The sequence below is a fragment of the Sorex fumeus genome, unplaced genomic scaffold, assembly GCF_029834395.1.
Source record: "Sorex fumeus unplaced genomic scaffold, SorFum_2.1 ptg000111l, whole genome shotgun sequence".
In the NCBI taxonomy this organism is placed as follows: Eukaryota; Metazoa; Chordata; class Mammalia; order Eulipotyphla; family Soricidae; genus Sorex; species Sorex fumeus.
In genome coordinates this window covers 8,585,271-8,606,674 of record NW_026606168.1, presented here as the reverse complement: position 1 = coordinate 8,606,674, position 21,404 = coordinate 8,585,271, and the positions used below count along the sequence as shown (strand labels likewise).

At 40.8% G+C, this 21,404-nt stretch overlaps 1 protein-coding gene across 1 annotated transcript in view; it reads left to right on the top strand.

Moving 5' to 3' along the window:
- Positions 1-21,404, top strand: part of ATP8B4 (ATPase phospholipid transporting 8B4 (putative)) — a 236,005-nt gene that overhangs the window by 53,792 nt on the left and 160,809 nt on the right. The window contains exons 4-6 of the mRNA XM_056135410.1: positions 3,269-3,382; positions 5,919-6,017; positions 8,734-8,795. Coding sequence (XP_055991385.1) covers positions 3,269-3,382; positions 5,919-6,017; positions 8,734-8,795 — 275 coding nt within the window. The remainder of the gene's footprint in view (positions 1-3,268; positions 3,383-5,918; positions 6,018-8,733; positions 8,796-21,404) is intronic.

The window sequence follows — 21,404 nt, the reverse complement described above, 5'->3', positions numbered from 1 at the left end:
CTTAGTGATTCTCATAAAAGAGCCCGTAAAACAAATACGATCACAGTTTTATACACACACACACACACACACACACACACACACACACACACACACACACATATACACTCACACACACACATATATATATCCAGCCAAGCAAATAGGAGAAAAAAATAACAGTTCTCTTTTGGTTTATCACTTTGTCACGCACTGTGAGCTCTTCACCTACGTGGACTTCAATTTTGCAGGAGAGCCTTGCCATGGCTAGTGTTCCAGCATGTTCAATATTTGTCTTTTGACCAAGATGCAGGCATGGCCTCTGTTTCAACTTAGAAGGAAAAGATCACACATTCTAGGAAGATGTGATCCTACTAGTTCACTACTTGTTGCCTCTAACATTATTATTTTCTCCATGGTCCCTTCTTTTTTTTTTTTAGGATTAAAATTTAAAAAAAATTGTATTGAGTCACCGTGAGATAGTTACAAGCTTTCATGTTTGGGTTACAATCACACAATAATCAAATACCCATCCCTCCACCAGTGCACATTCCCCACCAACCAATATCCCAGATATATCCTCCCTTTCCTCACGGTTCCTCTTTAGAAATATGTGTTGTGATGGATGGACAGTTCTCAGCCTTCCTTCCTAGCTGGAACTCCCGTCATAAGAATCAGAATCATTTTACAAATACCTCTCATGATGTGACCGGGTTTCAGACTAGCTATGCTGGAAACTCTGCTTTTGACACCTCGCTCATTCTCCCATCGCTTATTGGATGGAGTGGGACCCACTGATACCTGACAACTATTAAAAGGACCCTTTAACACATAACTGCATTTTCTTTACTTGGCCAGTAATTACTAGAAGCCACTTAAAACAAGTTCCCCTTTCTAACCTCAGTTTTTTAGTACTACTCGATGGAAATTCTCTGGGCATATTGATTCTGAATTTCAGTAAAAACTGTCACCCCAGATTTCTCATGCTGTCTTTGTATGTAAGTAAAAGTGTTTAGTTACATAGTTTTTTGTATTTATTATGTCTTATAAACACCTGAAAAAGGTATAGACATTAATCTGTGGAGCAATCTCTCATAGTTTTCAATATATGTATTTTTTCCTAAAACAACAACAACAACAAAATTCATTGCCTGGACCTTTTAAATTATTTTATTCATTGGGACTAGAAAGATAGTGCAGCAGGTAAGGTGCTTACCTTGCAAGTGGACAACCCAGATTTCATCTACAGGATCCCATGTCGTCCCTCGAGCCCGCCAGGAGCGAGCCCTGAACTCAGAGCCAGCAGTAAGCCCCGAGTATCAGTGGTTGTGACCTCAAAGCAAAAATAAACAAAAAATTACTTATTTTTAAAACTAGTTGTCGGGGTGGGGGAGTCACCCAATCGTATTTGGGGCTGCTCATGACTTAGTATAGACTGTGTGAAACCAGGAAGGAATCTAGACCTCTGGTTTGCAAAGTATGAGCTGTAGCTCATTGAGGCACCTTTCTGCCCCCTTCACATCTGTTTTAATGTATTAGTATATCCAGCTTTGAAAAAATATTAAAACTCTTCATTTTATGTAATTTAATTCACAAAATAAAATTCTGTGTTTAAAGTTTTCTCATGGCACAAAACTTAAATTTTTTATATTGGTATTTAAAAATGTAAAATCTAATATATTTAATATATTGACATATTTAATATATTGAGATAGCAAACTGTTTACTAGCAAACTAATATATTGACATAAAAAACTCCAGACTGAATGCATTTTGTTTTTTTGGTTTGGTGGCCCATCCCCAGTGATACTCAGAGCTTCTTCCTGACAGAATCACTCCGGGTGATACTTGGGGGAAATCATATGTGGTGCCAAGGATTTGAACTGGTCAGGCATGTGCAAGGCAAGTGAAAGTGAAAATTTTCTACTTCAACATGAAAAAATAAGTTCTAAATGAGGAGGAACCCTGGAATAGATTTCAGAATATAGGAAGAAATAGTCTAGATATTTCAGTTAATCAAAAAGTCAATATGAGACAATTGGGAGGCAAAACGGGAACTTTGAGAAGGTTGGGGGGACTAATGACTGCGATGCAGGGAAGCTGACACTCTGATGAGGACTGAGGTGTTGGAACATTGTATGCATGAAACTCTATTGTTAACAGCATTGTAAATCATGACCAAGAAAAGAAAGTCAATACGAATAAAACAGTGAACTACAATTATCAAAATCAGCATGAATTGTTGTTGTTGTCGTTTGGACCACACCCATCAGTGCTCTGGACTTACTCCTGGCTCGATGCTCAGGGATCATTCCTGGTGAGCTCAGAGGACCAGATGGGGTGCCTGGGATCAAACTCGTATCTGTTGTGCAAGGAAGATGCCTTACCAGCTAGCTAGCTGTACTATCGCTCTGTCCCCTTGAATGAAAATTTAAGTTATTATTAATATATCTGTCCAGAACACAGGACATCAGAATGTTTCTTGTACATAGTCAAGCCATCTATAATAAGGGATTCATTTCTGTGTACCTTGTTTTGAAATGCAAAGAAATCATGATGCATCCATAATTCTCTCATCTGGAAATGTTTATAAATAAGTCTTGGAGAATGGATGAAGGGTTTGGAAAATGACATAAAGGTGGAGATTTAGGGGAATTCTATAAGTGGTTTTCAAGTATTAGTCAAGATGAAGAGAGAACTTAAACTTGATCTAAGTGGCCCCTGGGTGAAATTTGGCCAATGACAAAAATGTTGTAGGGAGGAAGATTAAGGCTCTTAAAATAAATAACTTAGCAATTCCCATTCTGAATTGGAAACAGGATGCCTTTTAGAGTAGTAAGTTTCTGATCACAGAATCTCTGAAGACTGACCTGCCTGAGACCTATAAGAGTGAGCTCAAAGGGCATGCTCTGAGAATGTGAACCAATTCCCAAAGTTCTTTCCAACTTCAGAGACCCGAGAATCAGCTATGTTTACCTACAGTAGGTGCTCTGGAAACCTGCTTCTTATAAATGAATGCAACCAAGGGAAGAAATTTGCAACTGATGAAGTTTTTAGTCCTGAATAGTGTTATGGCAGTGGACAGTAATTTCACCCAGTATATTGAGCATGTTATCTTAGAGAAGTGAAGACTTTGGGCTACTGAGAATCAAACATTTTCTAGATTTCTGGTGTATCTTCCTTTTTTATGGCACAATTTGGGCTCAAGTCTTGTAAATTTTAGAGATATTTTTGAAAATGAACAACCTCTTGCTCCAAACAAATATAATGTTTTATTATTTTTTTTCAGGATAATCGCATCCACACATCCAAGTACAACATCCTCACCTTCTTGCCAATTAATTTATTTGAACAGTTCCAAAGAGTGGCCAATGCTTATTTCCTGTTCCTCCTGATTCTACAGGTAACTTTTAGGTTATGTTTTTCATGAGTTGTTAAACCATTATTATAATTAAAAAATTAAATTTCTTAGATGTTCATAAAAGAGAAAAACCACCCTTATCAGATGTTTAATGTTATTATTGCTGTTTCTCTTCACAAATGTGTAAGGGTGAAGAATGGGTAAAATCTAGTACATTCATCATTTTAAACACTGGGGTCATTTAAAAATTCAGTCTTGCACTTTATGTGAGGCAAACTAGAGTCCAGTTTTTACTGTGTACAGCCACCCTCCTCCAGTTAGCCTTTTCTTATGGGTATTACCAGAATTTTGCCAGGGCAAAAAGATTAACTAGGTAGTAGTTTATAGAACTCAATTTAGCAAATTTCATTTGCATCTAAGAAACAGTGACACCTTTTACATATTTACATATAAGTGTAAAAATAAATTTACATAAATTGCATATAAGTAAATGGTGTGTGATGTAAGTTATTTCACTGTTGAGTGATGAAATGTTTTTATAGTTTTGATGGACTGTTTTGTTTAAATCTGATTAAAATGTGGGTTTAAATAAAATTTTAGCTTTTGATATTTTAGAATGAAAAAAGCATAAGTCAAAAAGAATACATATATAGAAACAGTCCAATTAGCCATGTGTTTAATTAGCATCTATTTTATATTAATTAATTAATTAAATTATGGGGGGAGCCGCATTAGGTTGTGCTGGGGGCTACTCCTGGCTCTGTTCTTGGGATTGCTCTCGGTGGGGCTTGTAGCTCTGTACAATGCTGGGGATTGAACTAAGATTTTTAAAAAATATATCCCTTTATACTATTCCAGAATTTTGAACTAATTTCTCTAATTAAATGGGATTTTTGTTTTTTGGTCAAAGGCTGTTGTGTATAGAATTTTATATCTGGAAGGGTTTAGCCCAAAATCCTTTCTTCTATTGAGATGTGGTGAATTTTAAAACCTCTTCTGTGAGTTAATAATAGAACTAGGACCATAGTACAAATTTCCTGCTGCTCAGCCCAATATGTCTGTTAGTACTTCCAGAGATTTTTGAGGGTTTAAAGAAATATCTTACGTGGAAGTTATTCCATAAAATTGCTTTAGTTCAGAGCTCTTCTAATGGGGATTCATACAACATTGATCTTCAGCCCCTCCTTCCCCAGACCATAGTTTCAGAGCTGCTCCAAAATGAACCCTGATTGGAAATTTCGTAGGACAGTCATATTAACTACAGCTCTGTTAGGTTGGTGACTTTGGCAGTATAGGCACAAGACTTTGAAGTCAGAAGGGTTTATATTCTTCTTCTTTTTTTAATGGTAGCTTCCTTTATTTATTTTTGTCTATTTATTTTTTATTTTTTTTAAATGTATCACCATCAGGTGCAGTTACAGACTTACAAACTTTAGTGCTTATGTTTCAATCATACAATGATCAAGTACCCATCCCTCCACCAGTGCCCATTCTCCACCACCAGTGATCCCAGTATCCCTCCCCCCCGCAACCTGCCTCTGTGGCAGGGCATTCCCTTTTGCTCTCTCTCTCCTTTTGAGTGTTGTGGTTAGCAATAATGGCATTAAGTGGCCATCGTGTTCGGTCTATGGTCTACTTTCAGCTCACATTGCCCATCCTGAGAGGGCTCTCCAAGCATCCTTTACTTAGTCCCCAGAGGAGTTTATATTCTTAGTCTAAGAATTGCTTGATCGTTTATTTATTTTTTATTTGTGAAATACCTTGAGGTACAGTTGTAGACTTTTTTTTGGTGCTTTTTTTGGTGCTTGGGTTTTTGTGCTTGGGTTTCAATTATACAATGATCGAGTACCCATCCCTCCACCAGTGCCCATTTTCCACCCCCCCCCCAATCCCACCCTTCTAATTCCGGAGTGCCATTCACCATGTATTCTGTGTTATAGAGTTATGGGTACTATTTAAATGAAACACAAATCCTGTGGGTTGTGCAAAATAGCTCTGGTGGAGAATCTAACTCAATGAACATTTCTGAGGCTCAAATAACATAATGTATGGCAAATACTTGGAACAATTCTGACTCCAGGTAGATGCTTGAAGACTCCGAGAATTGACGAGGAATTGGTAAAATGATTAAAAATTGAGATGAGAATCTGAGAAGGGGCAGGTGATATTTGTTATTTTGGGGGAAAGATCACAATCTGAAATATTTCAAGAAAATTACTTCTTAACTTTCTACTAAAATTTAATTTTTTGGTTAGGCATTTGAAAATAAATTCAATATTTCCATATGTCTTATAATCCAAAGCAATTATTGAGTTGTTAAGAGATGCCCTATATTTGCTCAAATAATAGAATGTTCTATTAATTTCTATCATGTTTAATACAATTCAATGACAATATTTGGGAAATGGGGATAATGGTGTTGTGTGCACTTTTGTGGTGGTGTGTTCTAGTAACTTTGGACATTAATACCATAAACTTTAAACGTATTGTAACAATCTTACATAAATTGTAGTTTAAAAAATGAAACTAAATTTACTAATTAAAAAAATTTTAAAGCATTGAAAAATGTTTATTTTAGTTGATTCCAGAAATCTCCTCTTTGACCTGGTTCACCACCATCGTGCCTTTGGCCTTGGTGATAACTATGACAGCTGTCAAAGATGCCTCAGATGATTATGTGAGTATTTGTACCTTCCTGAGATCTCAATTAAATTTTAACCCCTCAGAAGCATAAAAATGAATCCTCATGTACTTCCTTATTTTAGTGTGGAGGCAGACCCGATGAAGCTCAGGGAACCGGTGGTACAGAAATTGAATCTGGACCTCCAGCCTGTATTATAGCCAGTTGAACTGTCTCCCCAGCACACTCATGTATAGTTTTTGAACAAAACTCTTTTGGTCAATACTATATATAACTCTTTTGCTACTTGATGATTAATAATGGTGTCATGGCCCCAGATTCTCTCTGTGAGTGAAATAGTTAAGTAGAAAGAAGCAAACATTTGAGAAAGAGACCTTATCCTGCCATGTTATAGCCCTATGAGATCAGACTACCTACTTCTCTGAACTTTTTTTTTTAAACCTTTCTATATAATGTAGCCTGTGACACCAGTGTGGCTGATAAAAAGAGATGCTGGAGGTACAGAGTTTGGCTTGCCATGGCCACACAGTCTGTGCTGGTTCTCTGCTCCCCTTCTTTTTTGGGGGAGCTCTTTTCTCAGCATTCAAGTCTACTTCTACAGTAAAATTATCCAACCATCTGAAATGAGCCCTTTGGCTTCCAGTTCTAATCTTTTCACAACTGTCAGTCCATCCCAAGACCTACTGAAGACCAGAAGTACTATTGAAGTCCAGCTAGAGGGCTCAGCTCTCAGGGGATGAGCTAATTAGTCCTTTTCTTCCTTTTAAAAGATTCATTTTTATTAAAACACTGTGATTTGCAAAGTTATTCATAATACAGTTGTTTTGGGCATACACTGTTCCAACATATAATTAGCCCTTTCTCTTGAGACTGGCTAGAAAATTTAAAGGATTACTTTCAAGTTGGATGCTTTTAAATAGTTTGTCTTTTTGTCTTTCATTGCTGTAGGAAGTGTTTTCAGATGCTTATATTTTTTATGAAACTACATGCTAGTTCAACAACAGATATCTTTGCAATAAGGGACATTTGTCACCCTGAAATAGGAAAGAGTGTAGAGAGGTGAATAGTAAGAAGTCTGATAACAACATATTACTTCTGAGCCTGAAGTACTAAGGGGAATGAGCAGTTATCGGACCGAGAGTTTCAGTGAGTACTACACCCTTTAGCTGTTGCTTCCTGCAAAGGAAACTGCCCTGTAATCCTGCTAAAAGGAAAACAGGAAATAAAGACCCATTTCATTCCACTCTGTTCTGCAAGGATGACCTATTCACCACACTGTCAGAAGTCATATGTCATGACCACATAGATCAGTTTTCCTCTGGCTCAGTTCAGAGTGGACAAAGAAGGGGTGTATATATGGAAATGCAACTGGAGAATATACAGCTTCCTTGTCAGATTAGATGCTGAGTTTACATAATCTTTCCATTGCTATTGTTTTATTGTTGGGGAGAAGTTTGTAAGCCAATGATGGTCTGACTTAATATACCACTCACCAATATTATAAATAAATATTACCTTTATATTCAAAAGTGTTAAATATTTTTATTTTCTTATTTTCTTGATGCTGTCCATTAGTTCACACCTGGAAATCAATATAACTATGTGCTCACAATGTAATTATTGTGTGGCAGAAAAGAAATATTGAATGGGCTTGAGAGGGATGTTGAGAAGGAAAGAGCTGATTGAAACATTTTATAAACTGGTATATCAATGCAGTATTTTGAAATTCTTCTTTCTTTTTCTTTTTGGCGATGCACAGGGGTTGCTCCTGGCTCTGCACTCAGGAATTACTCCTGGTGGTGCTCGGGAGACCAAATGGGATGCTGGGAATTGAACCCAGGTCGGCTGTGTGGAAGGCAAATGCCTTACCTGCTGTGCTATTGCTCCAGACCCCAATTTTGAAATTCTTGAAGGAAAAATTGATCTTGATTATAATTGAAATAAAATAAATAATAGTTTTGTGTCTTCTGATATTAACCATGTTCAACAGTGCTTTTTCAGGTTGAAGTATTGTCTTATCTCTATGTTACCCTGTTTTTATCTGATCTTGACCATTCATGTGGAGAGTTTTATCTAAGTGGCTGCTAAGTTACAAGTTTAATGGAGATCTTATAAGATTTTCATTTTTCTAAACAGTATAAGATGTTTACATGACTGGAATAGACAAGAAGAAACAACATCACTTGGGCATAAGAATACAAATCCACACCAAATGTGTTTCAGTATTTTGATTTTTGTTTTAAATGTTTAGTATTTCATAAGATTACTGTTAACAATTAGAATTTCTGGAGAATAAAAATACATGTTACAAGTAATTTATTGACGTCAAAGAAATTCATAAAAAAGAATGAATGATGTTCCAATAAATTATTGAGTACACATGTGAGAGCAATGGACCCCCCCCATTTTTTGCTGAAGACATCAAAAATCAATGTATGGCTTTAAAAAAATAAACAACAACAACAAAAAAACCCCAAACTGAACTTCAGAGTATATATAGAGCATGTTGACTTCTCAGAAGCAAATTGGAAGAATGTATGTTTAGACTTGTGACATCCAGAGAAGTTTAGTGAGAGATGTCTTGATTCAGATTTAGAACATATGGATCTGGATCCAAAGTCAGCATGAGTCCTTCTCATCTTGAACTGGCAGACATGGCATCCAAGCAGATGAGTTCAAAGTACTTTTAATGTTCCTATCTGTGGAGACAGCATGAATTAATGCTTTTTTAAAAATTCTCTTTGATTTACAGTTTCGCCATAAGAGTGATAACCAAGTGAACAATCGGCAGTCTGAGGTCCTCACAGGCAGCATGTAAGCCTTCCAATTTTAGCCTAGTTTTTCAATATTTTCAGGAGCCCTTAGCTGTTCTCAACTTTTGTGACTTTGTCCTTTAATTCAGTTTTTTTCTTTTACTCTTACTGATATTAAAAATGGAATTTGAATCCATTTTATCTTCATGGCTCTTTTTATTGCCTGGAAAATACTGTTCTTCCATCTAAACTCTTTCTTCATATTTCTTTGATGTTTGTTTTGTGGAATCCAGACAAATCATAGTGATTTTTTATTTATAGATATAACACCATTTAGAATTGGCATAAATATGATGCACATAGTTGATGTATTTAATTAAATTACCCCTGACTAAAAAAATATTTATGGAATGGTCATTAAATAGGAAATGCATTAAAATATATATTTAGACACAAAACCCAGTAAAAATATCTGCAGGAAATGTAGCAAAGCAAACTTTCATTCCTTAACTTTTTACTTTCTCTTGATTTCTTTTTGGCTAACATTAACATGTGGCAAAAGAAAATATATGGCGTATACTTAAATCTGATGGTCAGCCAACTGGTCAATATTTTTGAATCATTTCACACACTGAGTTTTCTGTGAAGAATATAATTTTTAAGTAGAAAAATTATAAAATGACTATATCATATAAGATGAAAAATTTCATGAAATAATAAGGAATCCAGAGGGACTGGATAGCCTATTTTATAACTGGTAAGATTAAAGCTGTAAATCTCATTCAAAATAAAATTCCTGCCAGAGTGATAAAACATAGTGAGTTCATATAATTTTTGTTTGTTGTTTTTGGGCCACAGCCAGCCAATCTTGGGGTCACGGTCACGATTATGATCATCCTGTTGTTCGCCGATTGCCTTGAGCAGGCACTAGTAACGTCTCCTTCGTCCTAGTCCTGAGATTTTAAAAAGTGCCATATTCAAGTCTCTTTCAGGGTTAGGAGAATAAGACCCATCCTTGTTACTGGTATTTGGCACATTGGGCACCCCACAGGGAGTTTGCCAGACTCTGCCGTGAAGGCAGGTTACAACCGGTAGCCTGCCAGGTTGTCCAAAGTAAGAATGAGATAAGATGTCATGCGGCCGCATTTGCAGCCACGCGCTTTTGGGAGCTGAGTTTTATAGTCTCTGGGTCTTGGCCATTGATGAGATTACACGGCGCTGGCGGGAGGGGGGGCAGTTGGTGGGTGTGACCCCTGCCTACTGGAAGATGGAGGATTTGGGTGGAGGATGCTCAGCTCGATCGGAGCAGGCTTGGATGCTTGGAGATTTCAGCCCCGGGACCCGCATGCCTTTGTTCCTCTGCCGGTATTTTCATGCGTGTGGAGAGTGGTCTCAGCATGGTTGTGGCTGGTTCTGGAGGTCTTCGGCTGCCGGAACTCTGCTTGGGGCGGGGAGGGAAACTCAACCTGCCCCCCTCCAAGGGGCCTCGGCGAGGACAGCCAGGCGTGGAGGCAGGAGAATCATGGGGTAACTCTTGGTTTTATGCTCAGGAGTCACTCCTGGCAGTGCTTGGGGACCATACGGGATGCCAGGTTAAGAACTTGGGTCGGCTATGCATGCAAGGCAAATGCCCTACCCACTGTACTATTGCTCTGGCCTCATATAGTTTTTGTAACAAAATTAGTATTATTGAAAATGCTGTTTGGTGCCAGAAAGATAGTACTCTGCTTTCCTTAACATGTATCTGACTCGGGTTCTATCCCTGGCACTGCATGTGGTCCCCTGAACCTTCCAGGAATGATTACTGAGTTCAGAGGAGGAATAAGCCCTGAGCACTGCTGGGTGTGGCCCCAAGACAAAAACAAACAAAAACTTAAAATCCAAATAAACAAAAAAGAAAATGGTGTTAAGTATGCAGTGTTGGAAGAAGGTCTGACTTAAAATCATAATTATAGAGAACAGAGTATCTGAAAGTCTGATTCTGGGATGACATGGATTAGCCTTAAAGATGCCTGGATTCCTGACTTAATTCCCAGTGTTAGCAGGTTTTCAATGGATTTAATAGTACTGAGTTTAAAAGCATAGGTTTTTCTCTCAAAGAGACTGAAACATGGGTTTAATTGGGATTCTAAATAATTCTGTGATCTCAGGAAAGTTATTACAACATGATAACTCTTTGTAAATTAATGCGATTGGGGATATCTTTGAACCACACTGCTTTATATCTTGACTTTCTCAAGTCTTTCAGTCCAGATTTAGTATTATTAGATCTGACATTAGCATGATTTGGCCAATTCCCCAAAGAACACTTGATAGTCAACCCCATTTCTTTGACCTCTCATGTCATTTAATATCACTTAAGTTACCAGTTTAAAATTTGTGGCACAATGCCCAGAAGGAGGAGGAGGAAGAGGAGGAGGAGGAGGAGGAGGAGGAGGAGGACGAGGACGAGGACGAGGAGAAGGAGGAGGAGTAGGAGAAGGAGTAGGAGGAGGAGAGAGACAGAGACAGAGACAGAGACAGACAGACAGAGACAGAGACAGAGAAGAACAGTGCTTGCCACAGAGACAGTCTGGGGGGTGGGGGGTTATGGGAGGGAACCTGGGGAAATCCAGTGCTAGGAAATGTCCTTTGGTAGAAGGATGGGTGTTTTAATATTGTATGATTGAAATCTAATCATGAACAGCTTTGTAAAGTTCTATCTCATAGTGATTCAATAAAAAGCAAAGTAAAAACCAAACAAACTAAAACCAAAAAAATTTGTGGCAATATCTGGGCAGTGATAGATACTGAGACATTGACCTGAAGGCTATGGGATTAACCCAGTGATTTATTCAGAATCTCTGTGACTTGTGTTTTCCACATATACATGCTATTATTGCTATTATTACTATTATTATTGTTATTATTTTGTTTCTGGGGCCATTTTCAGTAGTGCTCAGGGGCCAGTCCTGGCGCAGTGCTCAGGTTTTAGTTCTGGTGATATTCAAAAAACTTGTGGTACCAGGGGTCAAAGTTGGACCTCCTGTATGCAAAGCATGCACTCCAGTCTGGTGAACTATTTATCTGGCCCCTCTTTGTCATTATTATTTAAAGTAGCATTAGTGCTATTTTCTTATCTCTTCCTGTAACCTCAGGTTGCTTCCTTATGAGAAAACACCCTTTTATAATTCAATAGGTACAATGTTTGAAAAACATTGTTGCTAATCCTGAAGTTGAAGAAAGAAATACAGATCAGTGACAACAGGGTATTTTTAGGATTTAGTGAAAATTTCAAGTAATATTTTCTATTTGTAAGATGAAAAAACTTCTGGGAACTTCTCTATGGCAGGGGTTATTTCTCTTGAGCACATCTATGTCCTTTGAGTTATCTACACAGTTTTCTACTGAATTTTCAAAAGGCAGTGGTAAGTATGCTTTCTGAGAGATCAATCTGTAGAGGAGCTCGATCAATCTCTTGCTTAGTAGCCCATCACTAGCCAGTTGCTGTAGCTGTTCACTGTATAATGTACTCAGGCTAGAGACAGAAATTTCTATTTATGGATTTTGAGAAGTTGTATAAGTCAATGGACTCATATCTTGACAGTTTCAAGGCTTTGAATTCACCCTTCTTTAGAGCTGGTGATTGTGGAGGTTGCTCTTGGGAATCTGTCTAGACCTCCACTCTCTTCCTGTTTCATTCTTGCTCCTGTGTGCATAACTTCAGGACCCTTGACTCTCATTTCTTCAGAGCCCTTCTTTTGGGCTGCTGCAGGGATATGAAAGGGCAGCAGCCCTGGATCCAGCTGGGCAGACTCTGAGGTGTAATCTTCATCCCAGAGAATGCTTAGAGATCACACTGAGGATGAGATCTTTTGCCTGCAATTATACATGGTGTGACTTCTTCCCTTCCTTATGTGATTTCCTATATCCTTTCCAAGTTTTTCCAAAGTCCTTCCCATAAAGAACAAGTTGCATGTAAATCCTCATCTCATAATCTGCTTCTAGGAAGGGAATATAAGGGACAGAGGACAGTGATTGATAAACAGTCAAGCTTATGGCATCATTAGTGGAAAATACTAGGAAAGTGTTTGCAAGTCTGTCCTTGGCACCTGTGGGTCATGGTCCAGGGAAAAAGAAAAACTCTAGAGGGAACCAAGGGAGTTGAGGTGTTGCTGATGGTGGGTGTCACAACAGAGTGCATGACTATGTTCTGTGGCTTTCCTTGCATACTTGTACAGAAAGTCTTGAACTTGGGAACTTTAGGTTAGCATGGGAGTCATTCGTGACTTGTCTTGAAGGGAGGGGAACCTGGGTCGCCTTAGAGAGGATTGAAGGGAAAGGCATAGGATGAAAGCACCAGGAAACCTGGGGCCATGAAAACCATCAGTATATGATTTGGGGCAGTTGGTTTTCCTTCTGGGCTTTGGAATTTCCCTTCTGCACTTAAAGGTATTCAGCCAGCTTCAGATTCAGAGCCTGATCACTGAGCAACTTCCCTGTGTGAGTGCCTGTGCCCTGTCATTCAATACTTAGAGAATTTTCAGGTTCAGGGAGTAAAGTGCCTGATGAAGAGATCAAGGCCCAGAAAGGGAGTGCAGGGATCCACAGCAAATGAGAGCCTTGAAAAGACTTCCACTTACTCTCGTGATGTCTCGATGAGTCTTGTAGACTCTGTGGCCAGATCATGATCTTCATTATTTGTTTTGTATTAGAAGGGTTCAGTGTACAAACCTATATATGTAAGCATATTTATAGAACAAATAAATGTGTGACATATGTGTACTATATGTAAGTAAATATACCTATGTCTTCAGAACTTGGACCTGCATTCTTAGAACTTTCATTTACATCACACAAGTTGTAATGCTGAAACTTGTAATAATTAGATATTAATTATTAATAGTTAATAATAATTAACTTTCCTTTAAATTTTTCTGTTTTGGGTTTGGTTACTCATATTCCTTTCAAAGCAGGATCGAACTTCTGCATCTGCAGTCTGTTGTAATATGTGAACATGCTTAAGAAATAGGTGTTACATTGGCCTTGGATAGAATCTTCTGATGACTTTCGTTTTAACACAAAGTAGGAATGGCATAATCTCATGTTGTAGAAAATAAGGTGATAGTTGTTTAGGAAGTAGATGTTCATGCTCCAAGTGACAAAGTCTGTCTGCTGACTGAGTCTGAGGATACCAATAACTATTGGAAGGTTTTAATAGGACATTTCATGAAGCTTGATGACAACCTTGGCCACTGTGGGCAAGCAGATGGCAGGTGAGGGGCTAAGAGATGAAGTCTGAATATATTTGCAGAGGTCGTCTCATTGGGTGCTCTGTAACCCAGGTTTCTCCTTAAATCAGAGCCCAGACATGTCCAGAGGAGTAAGTTGAGGGCCTTGGATTGGAGGCCCCAGTTTGTTGGAAAGATTCCTAGGTGATTCCTATATGCGGAGTATCAAGATCCTCTAATTCAAACCACTTTTTTACCCAGACCCACAGCTCCATGTCTCTGTCTATCTAATTTTAAAAGGCATCCAACAAAAGGAATTCCACTAATTTTCAAATGGTAAGTATTGTTTTTCCATACATAATAATTATACAAAAGAATAACTCTTTAATGCCTTTTTACATAGGGTTTTGTAGAAGGCTTTTGGGGCCACACTCAATAGTACTCAGGGATTATTCTGTTCAAGTGTGGCCTTTGGAGCTGCTTAGGGGACCATGTGCAGTGCTGGGTATTGAGCTGGGGTTAGCTGGATGCAAAGCCAATGCCTCACCTCCTGTACTATTATTCTCTGGCCCTAGACTGAAATCTTTAGCCAAATACCTGCATACAAAGTAATCAATCATTATTTTGCCATATATTTTCCTCTTTGGATTCTAATTTTAATTTTCTCTATTTTTGTCTTGCATTTATTTATGTGTACTATGTGTATTATCATCAACACGGAATTATTTACCAACTTTCAGATATTTTTGACTGAAAAAATATTCCAATGTTGTTATATCACATCACTTTTTCTAGCCCTATTGATTATAAATACAAAGGAGTGTGGGAGCTTCTACACATTTGGGCAGTCACTAGTCACATGTCGCCACTAATCAGTTGAGAGGACTAGTATAAGCATAAAGGATATATTAGAATTTTAAAACTTAATATTAGAGTTTTACACCAGAATTATAATGTAATGTGTCATGTTTTTCATTGATTTAATGTTGAAATTTTTTTCTATGTTAAATTTTTTCTATATTAAAAATTCTAATATCTTCTCTGAATTAGGTTAAAGAAAATGTATCACTAAAATTAAATATACCCATTTTAATTTATTTTTTATTAAGACACTGTGATTTACAAGTTCATAATAGAATTGTTTCAGGCATATAATGTTCCAACACCAGTTCCACCACCAATGTACCCTCCCGTCCAGGTTGCCTGAAACCACCCAGCCGCCAAGGGGGAGCAGGCAGAGGGACAACACCCTTTCCCCCCTGGGTGGCTCGGCGACAGTAATGTACTGTGGGGTCCGGACGCATTTCTGCCAAAAGCCTCTGGGTTTCGAGATTTGTTTCTGAGTCTCTGGAATCATGGCCGTTAAGCAGCTTGATCAGGAGCCAGAGAGGCTGTTCGTGGGCGATGACTTGGGGTCTCGTTGGGGTGGGGAGGACAGGACCGGCTCCACCCTCATCCCGTGAGGCCCTGTGTGTCTCGCAACTGGGGGCCCAAACCTGACTGTCCAGTGGCCTCTGGAGGATGGCCAGCGGCCCAATGGCCGCCCGGGGGAACAGGCCAAGGCACAAAACCCATTCCCACCTGGGTTGGCCCAGCAACGGTAACCTACTGCAGGGACCAAACGCATTTCTGCCAAAAGCTACTGGGTTTCGAGATTTGTTTCTGAGTCTCTGGGATCATGGCCAGTTCAATCTGGAACCAGAGAGGCCATGCCTCCAATTATGTAGCTGAGCCTGAGGTGGTTTGTGGGTGTGTTTCCCACGTCCCTAACTTTTGGCCGTTTACTTTCTTGGTAAACTTTGCCCCAAGTTTTTGGGGTCTGGCCAAAGGCACAGCAGCAATTTTGGGGTATCTGGAATTCTGAAGGCGCCATCAGACTGCTGATGCACTCGCCTCACAGGTACAGATTGACCTGCTGGGGGCACCATACCCCCTGTGACTGGCATTCTCTATCTATTGGACAATATGGCTTTGTGTAAAAACCTTTAGTTACCTGTGAGAGTGCTGAGCATAGAATAAGCTGAATTATTCTGTGGGCCTGGCCTGATTTAGTCCAGAAATCTCAGTTCCCTCATGGAGACTGCCAAAATTGTGGTTTGTGACTCCATTAACAAGTAGAGTTAGCATTGTTTCTTTTTAATATTTTTAATTACCTAATATATATATATATATATATATATATATATATATATATATATATATTGCTTTTTTGGTCACACCTGGCAATGCACAGGGGTTACTCCTGGCTCTGCACTCAGGAGTTACTCCTGGCGGTGCTGAGGGGACCATATGGGATGCTGGGAATCTGAACCCGGGTCGGCCGCATGCAAGGCAAATGCCCTACCTGCTGTGCTATCGCTACAGCCCTAACATTTCTAGGATAACACTTTTGTAGAAGGACAGTCTGAGCTCAGATGCTCCCAGTCAAATTGTTTCTCTAACCTTTCTGGATTCCAAATTGCACTGGTCCATCAGCTTTCAATGAAAAAAACTCCAGTATGGACTTTCTGAGCATCAGTATACTTTACTGAGTTCTCCCTAGATCTTTCATAGGACTACAATCTTAGTTAACATTTTTTCTCTTGGAAACTGTACTTGTAGGAAAAAATGGGGGTTTCTTACATTGCTGTAGAATCTTGTTTCTGTTCTGGTCCTGCCTGCTATTTTTAGTTGTGGCACAATTATACAGATAAATACACTATTTCAATAAAAGAGAAACAAAATTTTCCTTTTCTTCAATCAACTTTTAACAGATAGATTGAGCGATGACTCCTACTGGATATTAGGATTGAAAAGGTTGTATCTTTTTTTTTGTTATTACATAATATTTTCCCCATGAAAAGCTAGCAAAGTTTTCATTAAGAGAAAGTTGGAAAAAAAAGTACCATTCACATTTTCACTAAAAATTAATGTGTGTTAATATTTTTAATATTTCTTTTCTATGAAGGTTTCTTTTCTTTTTTTTTAAGTGTAGGGGTACTTCTATTTATTCAGCCACTGATTAGCTGATTGAATTGGGCATGAACTCCACCTTACTTTTTAAAAAATTTTTATTTATTTTTCTTCTTATATTTATTTATTAAAATAAATATTAAAATAAATATAAGTGGGAAAAGTTACTAAGCTTTCAGGTTTAAGTCTCAGTCATGCAGTGATCAAACGCCTCTCCTTTCACCAGTACCCATTTTTCACCGCCAAGAACCCCAATATACCCCCCTCCCACCTCTCCCAATGCCTGTGAGGCAGATGATTTCCACTTAACTCTTCTCTACATTGATTACATTCATTGTTTCAACAAAAGATGTACCATTATTGTTTAGAATCCCCCCCCCCCCCAACAATTAGAATCGCTGAAAAGGCATTGTGAGATACTTTGTTTTCTATAGGTGGTTATGAGAATCATAGCAATAGCAGCCTTGCGATTTTGGATTTCTGCAAAGAGCCAGATAATTACGAGATTGGTTTCTGTGTGTCTGGTGTTATGGCTGTGCCAGAGCGCTGCTCGTGGGGAGCAACTTGTGACCTCAGTAGGGCATAAAGGATGAGCCGATATTGGCCCCCCTTCCCATGAGACTGCAGTTGCCCTGTCAATGCTGGCTCATACCTGGCTTTTCAGTAAGCTCTGAGGTGGCAGCCACCTTGCTGCCGGGCAGGAAAAAGGCGGAAGGGAGCAACACCCTTTCCCTCCCAGGGAGGCATGGAGCCGTAGTTTAACGAATGGTCCAATCACTTTTCTGCCGCAAGCTGCCAGGCTCTGGATTAAGTCCTTTTGCCTCTGGAGCAATGGTCGTGCCGGAGAGCCACTCGTGGGGGGCAAATCGTGACCTCGGTAGGGTGAGAAGGACGAGCCAGTACCGTCCCCCTTCCTATGAGACTGCAGTTGCCCTGTTGCCACTGGCTCATACCTGGCTTTCAAGAAGCTCCGAGGCAGCAACCACCTTGTATACGGTCCAGATGCATTTCTGCCAAAAGCTGCTGGGTTTTGAGATTTGTTTGTGAGTCTCTGGGATCATGGTCGTTAATTAGCCTGATCATGAGCTAGAGAGACCGTTTGTAGGCGGTGACTCGGTCTCGCTGGGATGGGGAGGAAAGGTCTGGTTCCACCCCCATCTGGTGAGGCCCTGCATGTCTCGTCACTGCTGGCCCAAACCTGACTGTCCAGCAACCTCTGGAGGATGGTGGTCATTGGGCTGCCTAGGGGAACAGGCCAAGGCACGAAACCTATTCCCACCTGGATTGGCCCAGAACCAGTAACCTACTGCAGGAACAGGGCGCATTTCTGCCAGCCAAAAGCCTTTGGGTTCCAAGATTCGTTTCTGAGTCTCTGGGATCATGGCCATTAAGCAGTTCGATCCGGAACCAGAGAGGCCATGCCTCCAATTATATAGCTGAGCCAGAGGTGGTCTGTGGATTTGTCTCCCACCTACCTAACTTTTGGTGTTTGCTTTCTTGGTAAACTTTGCCCCAAGTTTTTGGTGTCTGGCCAAAGGCACAGCAGCAATTTTGGGGTATCTGAAAGCCTGATGGTGCCATCAGGTTGCTGATGCACTCGCCTCACAGGTACAAATTACCTGCTGGCGGCATCATACCCCCTATGACGGTTTCTTTTTAAAAAATTTTGAGAGGTAATGATTTACAATAGAATTCATACCATGGGTGTTTGATCATTGTGTGATTGTAACCCGAACATGAAAGCTTGTATCTATCTCACAGTGATTCAAGAAAATTTAAAAAAGGAAAGAATTCATATATTTTTTTAAGCTTACAAAGCTACTGTACTATATACACCTACCACTAGAGTATAAAAATCCCTCCATCGCTGTCTCTTCTCATTACTATTATTCCTTCTTGCTTAGCAGACTTAATTCAGATGGTAGAATCTCAGGATTTGTTCAATTAACCATTGTCTATTACCTTGTTTCATTTTTATATATTAGACATATAAATGAGAGCATCTGGTATTTGTCTTCTCCTTATGACTCTTTGTTAAGCAATTTGCTCTCTAGTTCCATCCAAGCTGTAATGAACTGCAAGTTTTCATCTTTATTTATAGCTGAGTAGTATTCCATTGTGTAAACCACAACTTTTTCATACACTGATTGGCTGTTGATGCTCCAGTAGTTTCAGGTTTTGTAAACAGTGCTGCAGTAAACATAGGTGTGCATATATTGTTTTGAATTAATGTTTATGTGTTTTAGGATAGATGCTAAGGAGTGGGAATTATTGGGTTATATGGGAGTTATATTCTTCATTTTTTGAGAAGTCTTCATATTGTCAAGATTTCTTATAATGATGTATATGTAGATATTTATTCTATTTATATTCTACATTATATCATAAATTTTCTAATGCCTTTATGCACAGAATTTTGCTTGCTTGTACAGCGGGTAGGGCATCTGCCTTGCACGCAGCCAACATGGCCGACCCGAGTTTGATTCCTCCGCCCCTCTCGGAGAGCCTGGCAAGCTACCGAGAGTATTCGATATGCCAGACACAGTAACAACAAAGTCTCCAATGGAGACGTTACTGGGCCCGCTCGAGCAAATCGATGATCAATGGGAGGGCCTTTACTTACTTATACCAAGCAGTGCTCAGGGCTTACTCCTGGTTCTGTGCTCAGGCATCCCTCTTGGTGGGGGTGAAGGACCACATGTGGTGACCTGGCATGAAGTCCTGGTAAGCTGAATGCAAGAAAAGCACCTTACCCGGTATACTTTGCTCTAACACCCATATACACAATTTACTCTACATACACTGCATAATATTCCACTGAGTTTGTATATCTTAATTTACCTATTCATTTCACTATTGTTTGAAATTGTTTAACTTTTTAGTATCTTGATCTTTCTAAATTGACAGAATTGCTCTTTTATATAGGACATTTTTATGACATATTTATAAATCTCAGGGTCTTCACCTTGGTGCTGGGAGTGAGGTCAAGAGCTGTGTGGCCCCGGAAGCCTCTTGGGATGTCCCCCTCTGAATCTGAGTCACTCTCAGAGCTGGGGGGCGAGGGCAGCAGGCGCAGTGGGTCCCCATTCTCTGCGTGGATGTTGGCACCCGCCTTCAGCAGGAGGCGCGTGAGAGTTGGGGACCCCAGCCCGGCGGCCAGGTGGAGGGCGGTGTTCCCTGCGAAGGTGCGGGCGTTCACATCGGCATGGAGCTTGGTGACCAGATGGGTGACCAGGCCCAGCTCCTCCATCTCCGTGGCCAGGTGCAGGGCCGTCCGGCCGCCCTGCCGCTCTGCAGCCTCCACCTGAGCCCTGCTCTCGGCCAGCAAGTCCAGGCACTCGGGGCTCCGCGGGCGCACTGCCAGGTGGACCGGGTACAGCCCCTCGAAGTCGGGCTTGTGCAGCAGTGGGAGCACGCTGGGGAGCCCGCTCTACAGCAGGGCGCGTAGCAGGTCGGGGGGCGCAGGCGCCAGCCCGCAGAGCCAGGTGCAGCTCCGAGTCTCAGTGGCGGTCCAGCAGCGCTGGGTGGGCGCCCACCTGCAGCAGGAAGCTCACCACGTGGGTCTGCCCTGTGATCACCGCCAGGTGCAGGGGTGTCTGGTGCAGGTGGTTGGTGAGGTTGACCATGCCAAGGTGCTGCGCATGGCAGATGACCTGGATGATCTGCTCGATGACGTTGCTCTGCCCATGGATGATGGCCAGGTGCAGTGGCCTTGGTGACTGGATGGGTGACCAATCAATCCCAGCTCTCCCAGGCTCCTGACACCCCATGACCTTGCAGGAGGCACTCAGTCCCGACCCACCAGGGCGCTCCCTCACCCAGCGGCCACCTACGTGTCTCCCTACGTGTCTCTCTCGGCAGTCTTCTGCCCCCGTGCCTGGCTGTTCCTCGCCGAGGCCCCTTGGAGGGGAGCGGGTTGAGCTTTCCTCCCCGCCCCGACCAGGGCTCCGGCAGCCGAAGACCTCTAGGACCAGCCACCACCATGCTGAGACCACTCTCCGCACACATGAAGGTACTGGCAGAGGGACAAAGCCACGCGGGTTCCGGGGCTGAGATCTCCAAGCCTACTCGGATTGGAGTCGAGCATCTTCCACCCAGATCCTCCAAATCCCAGTAGGCGGGGGTCACACCCACCACCTGGCCCCCTGGTGCCGTGTAATCCCATCAACGGCCAAGACTCAGAGACTATAAAATCCACCTCCGGGAACCGCACGGCCGCATTTGGGGCCGTGCGACGTCTTATCAGGACATCTTTTTATGACATCTTATTATCTCATTCCTACTTTGGACAATCTTGCAGGCTATCGAATGTAGCCTGCCCACAGGGCAGAGTCTGGCAAACTCCCTGTGGCGTACCAAATATGCCAAACACCAGTAACAATGATGGGTCTCATTCTCCTAAAGAGCCTTGAATATAATCTCAGGGCTAGGATGAAGGAGACGTTACTGGGGCCTGCTCGAGGCAATCAACGAATAACAGGATGATGAAATGAAATGAAAAATGAAAT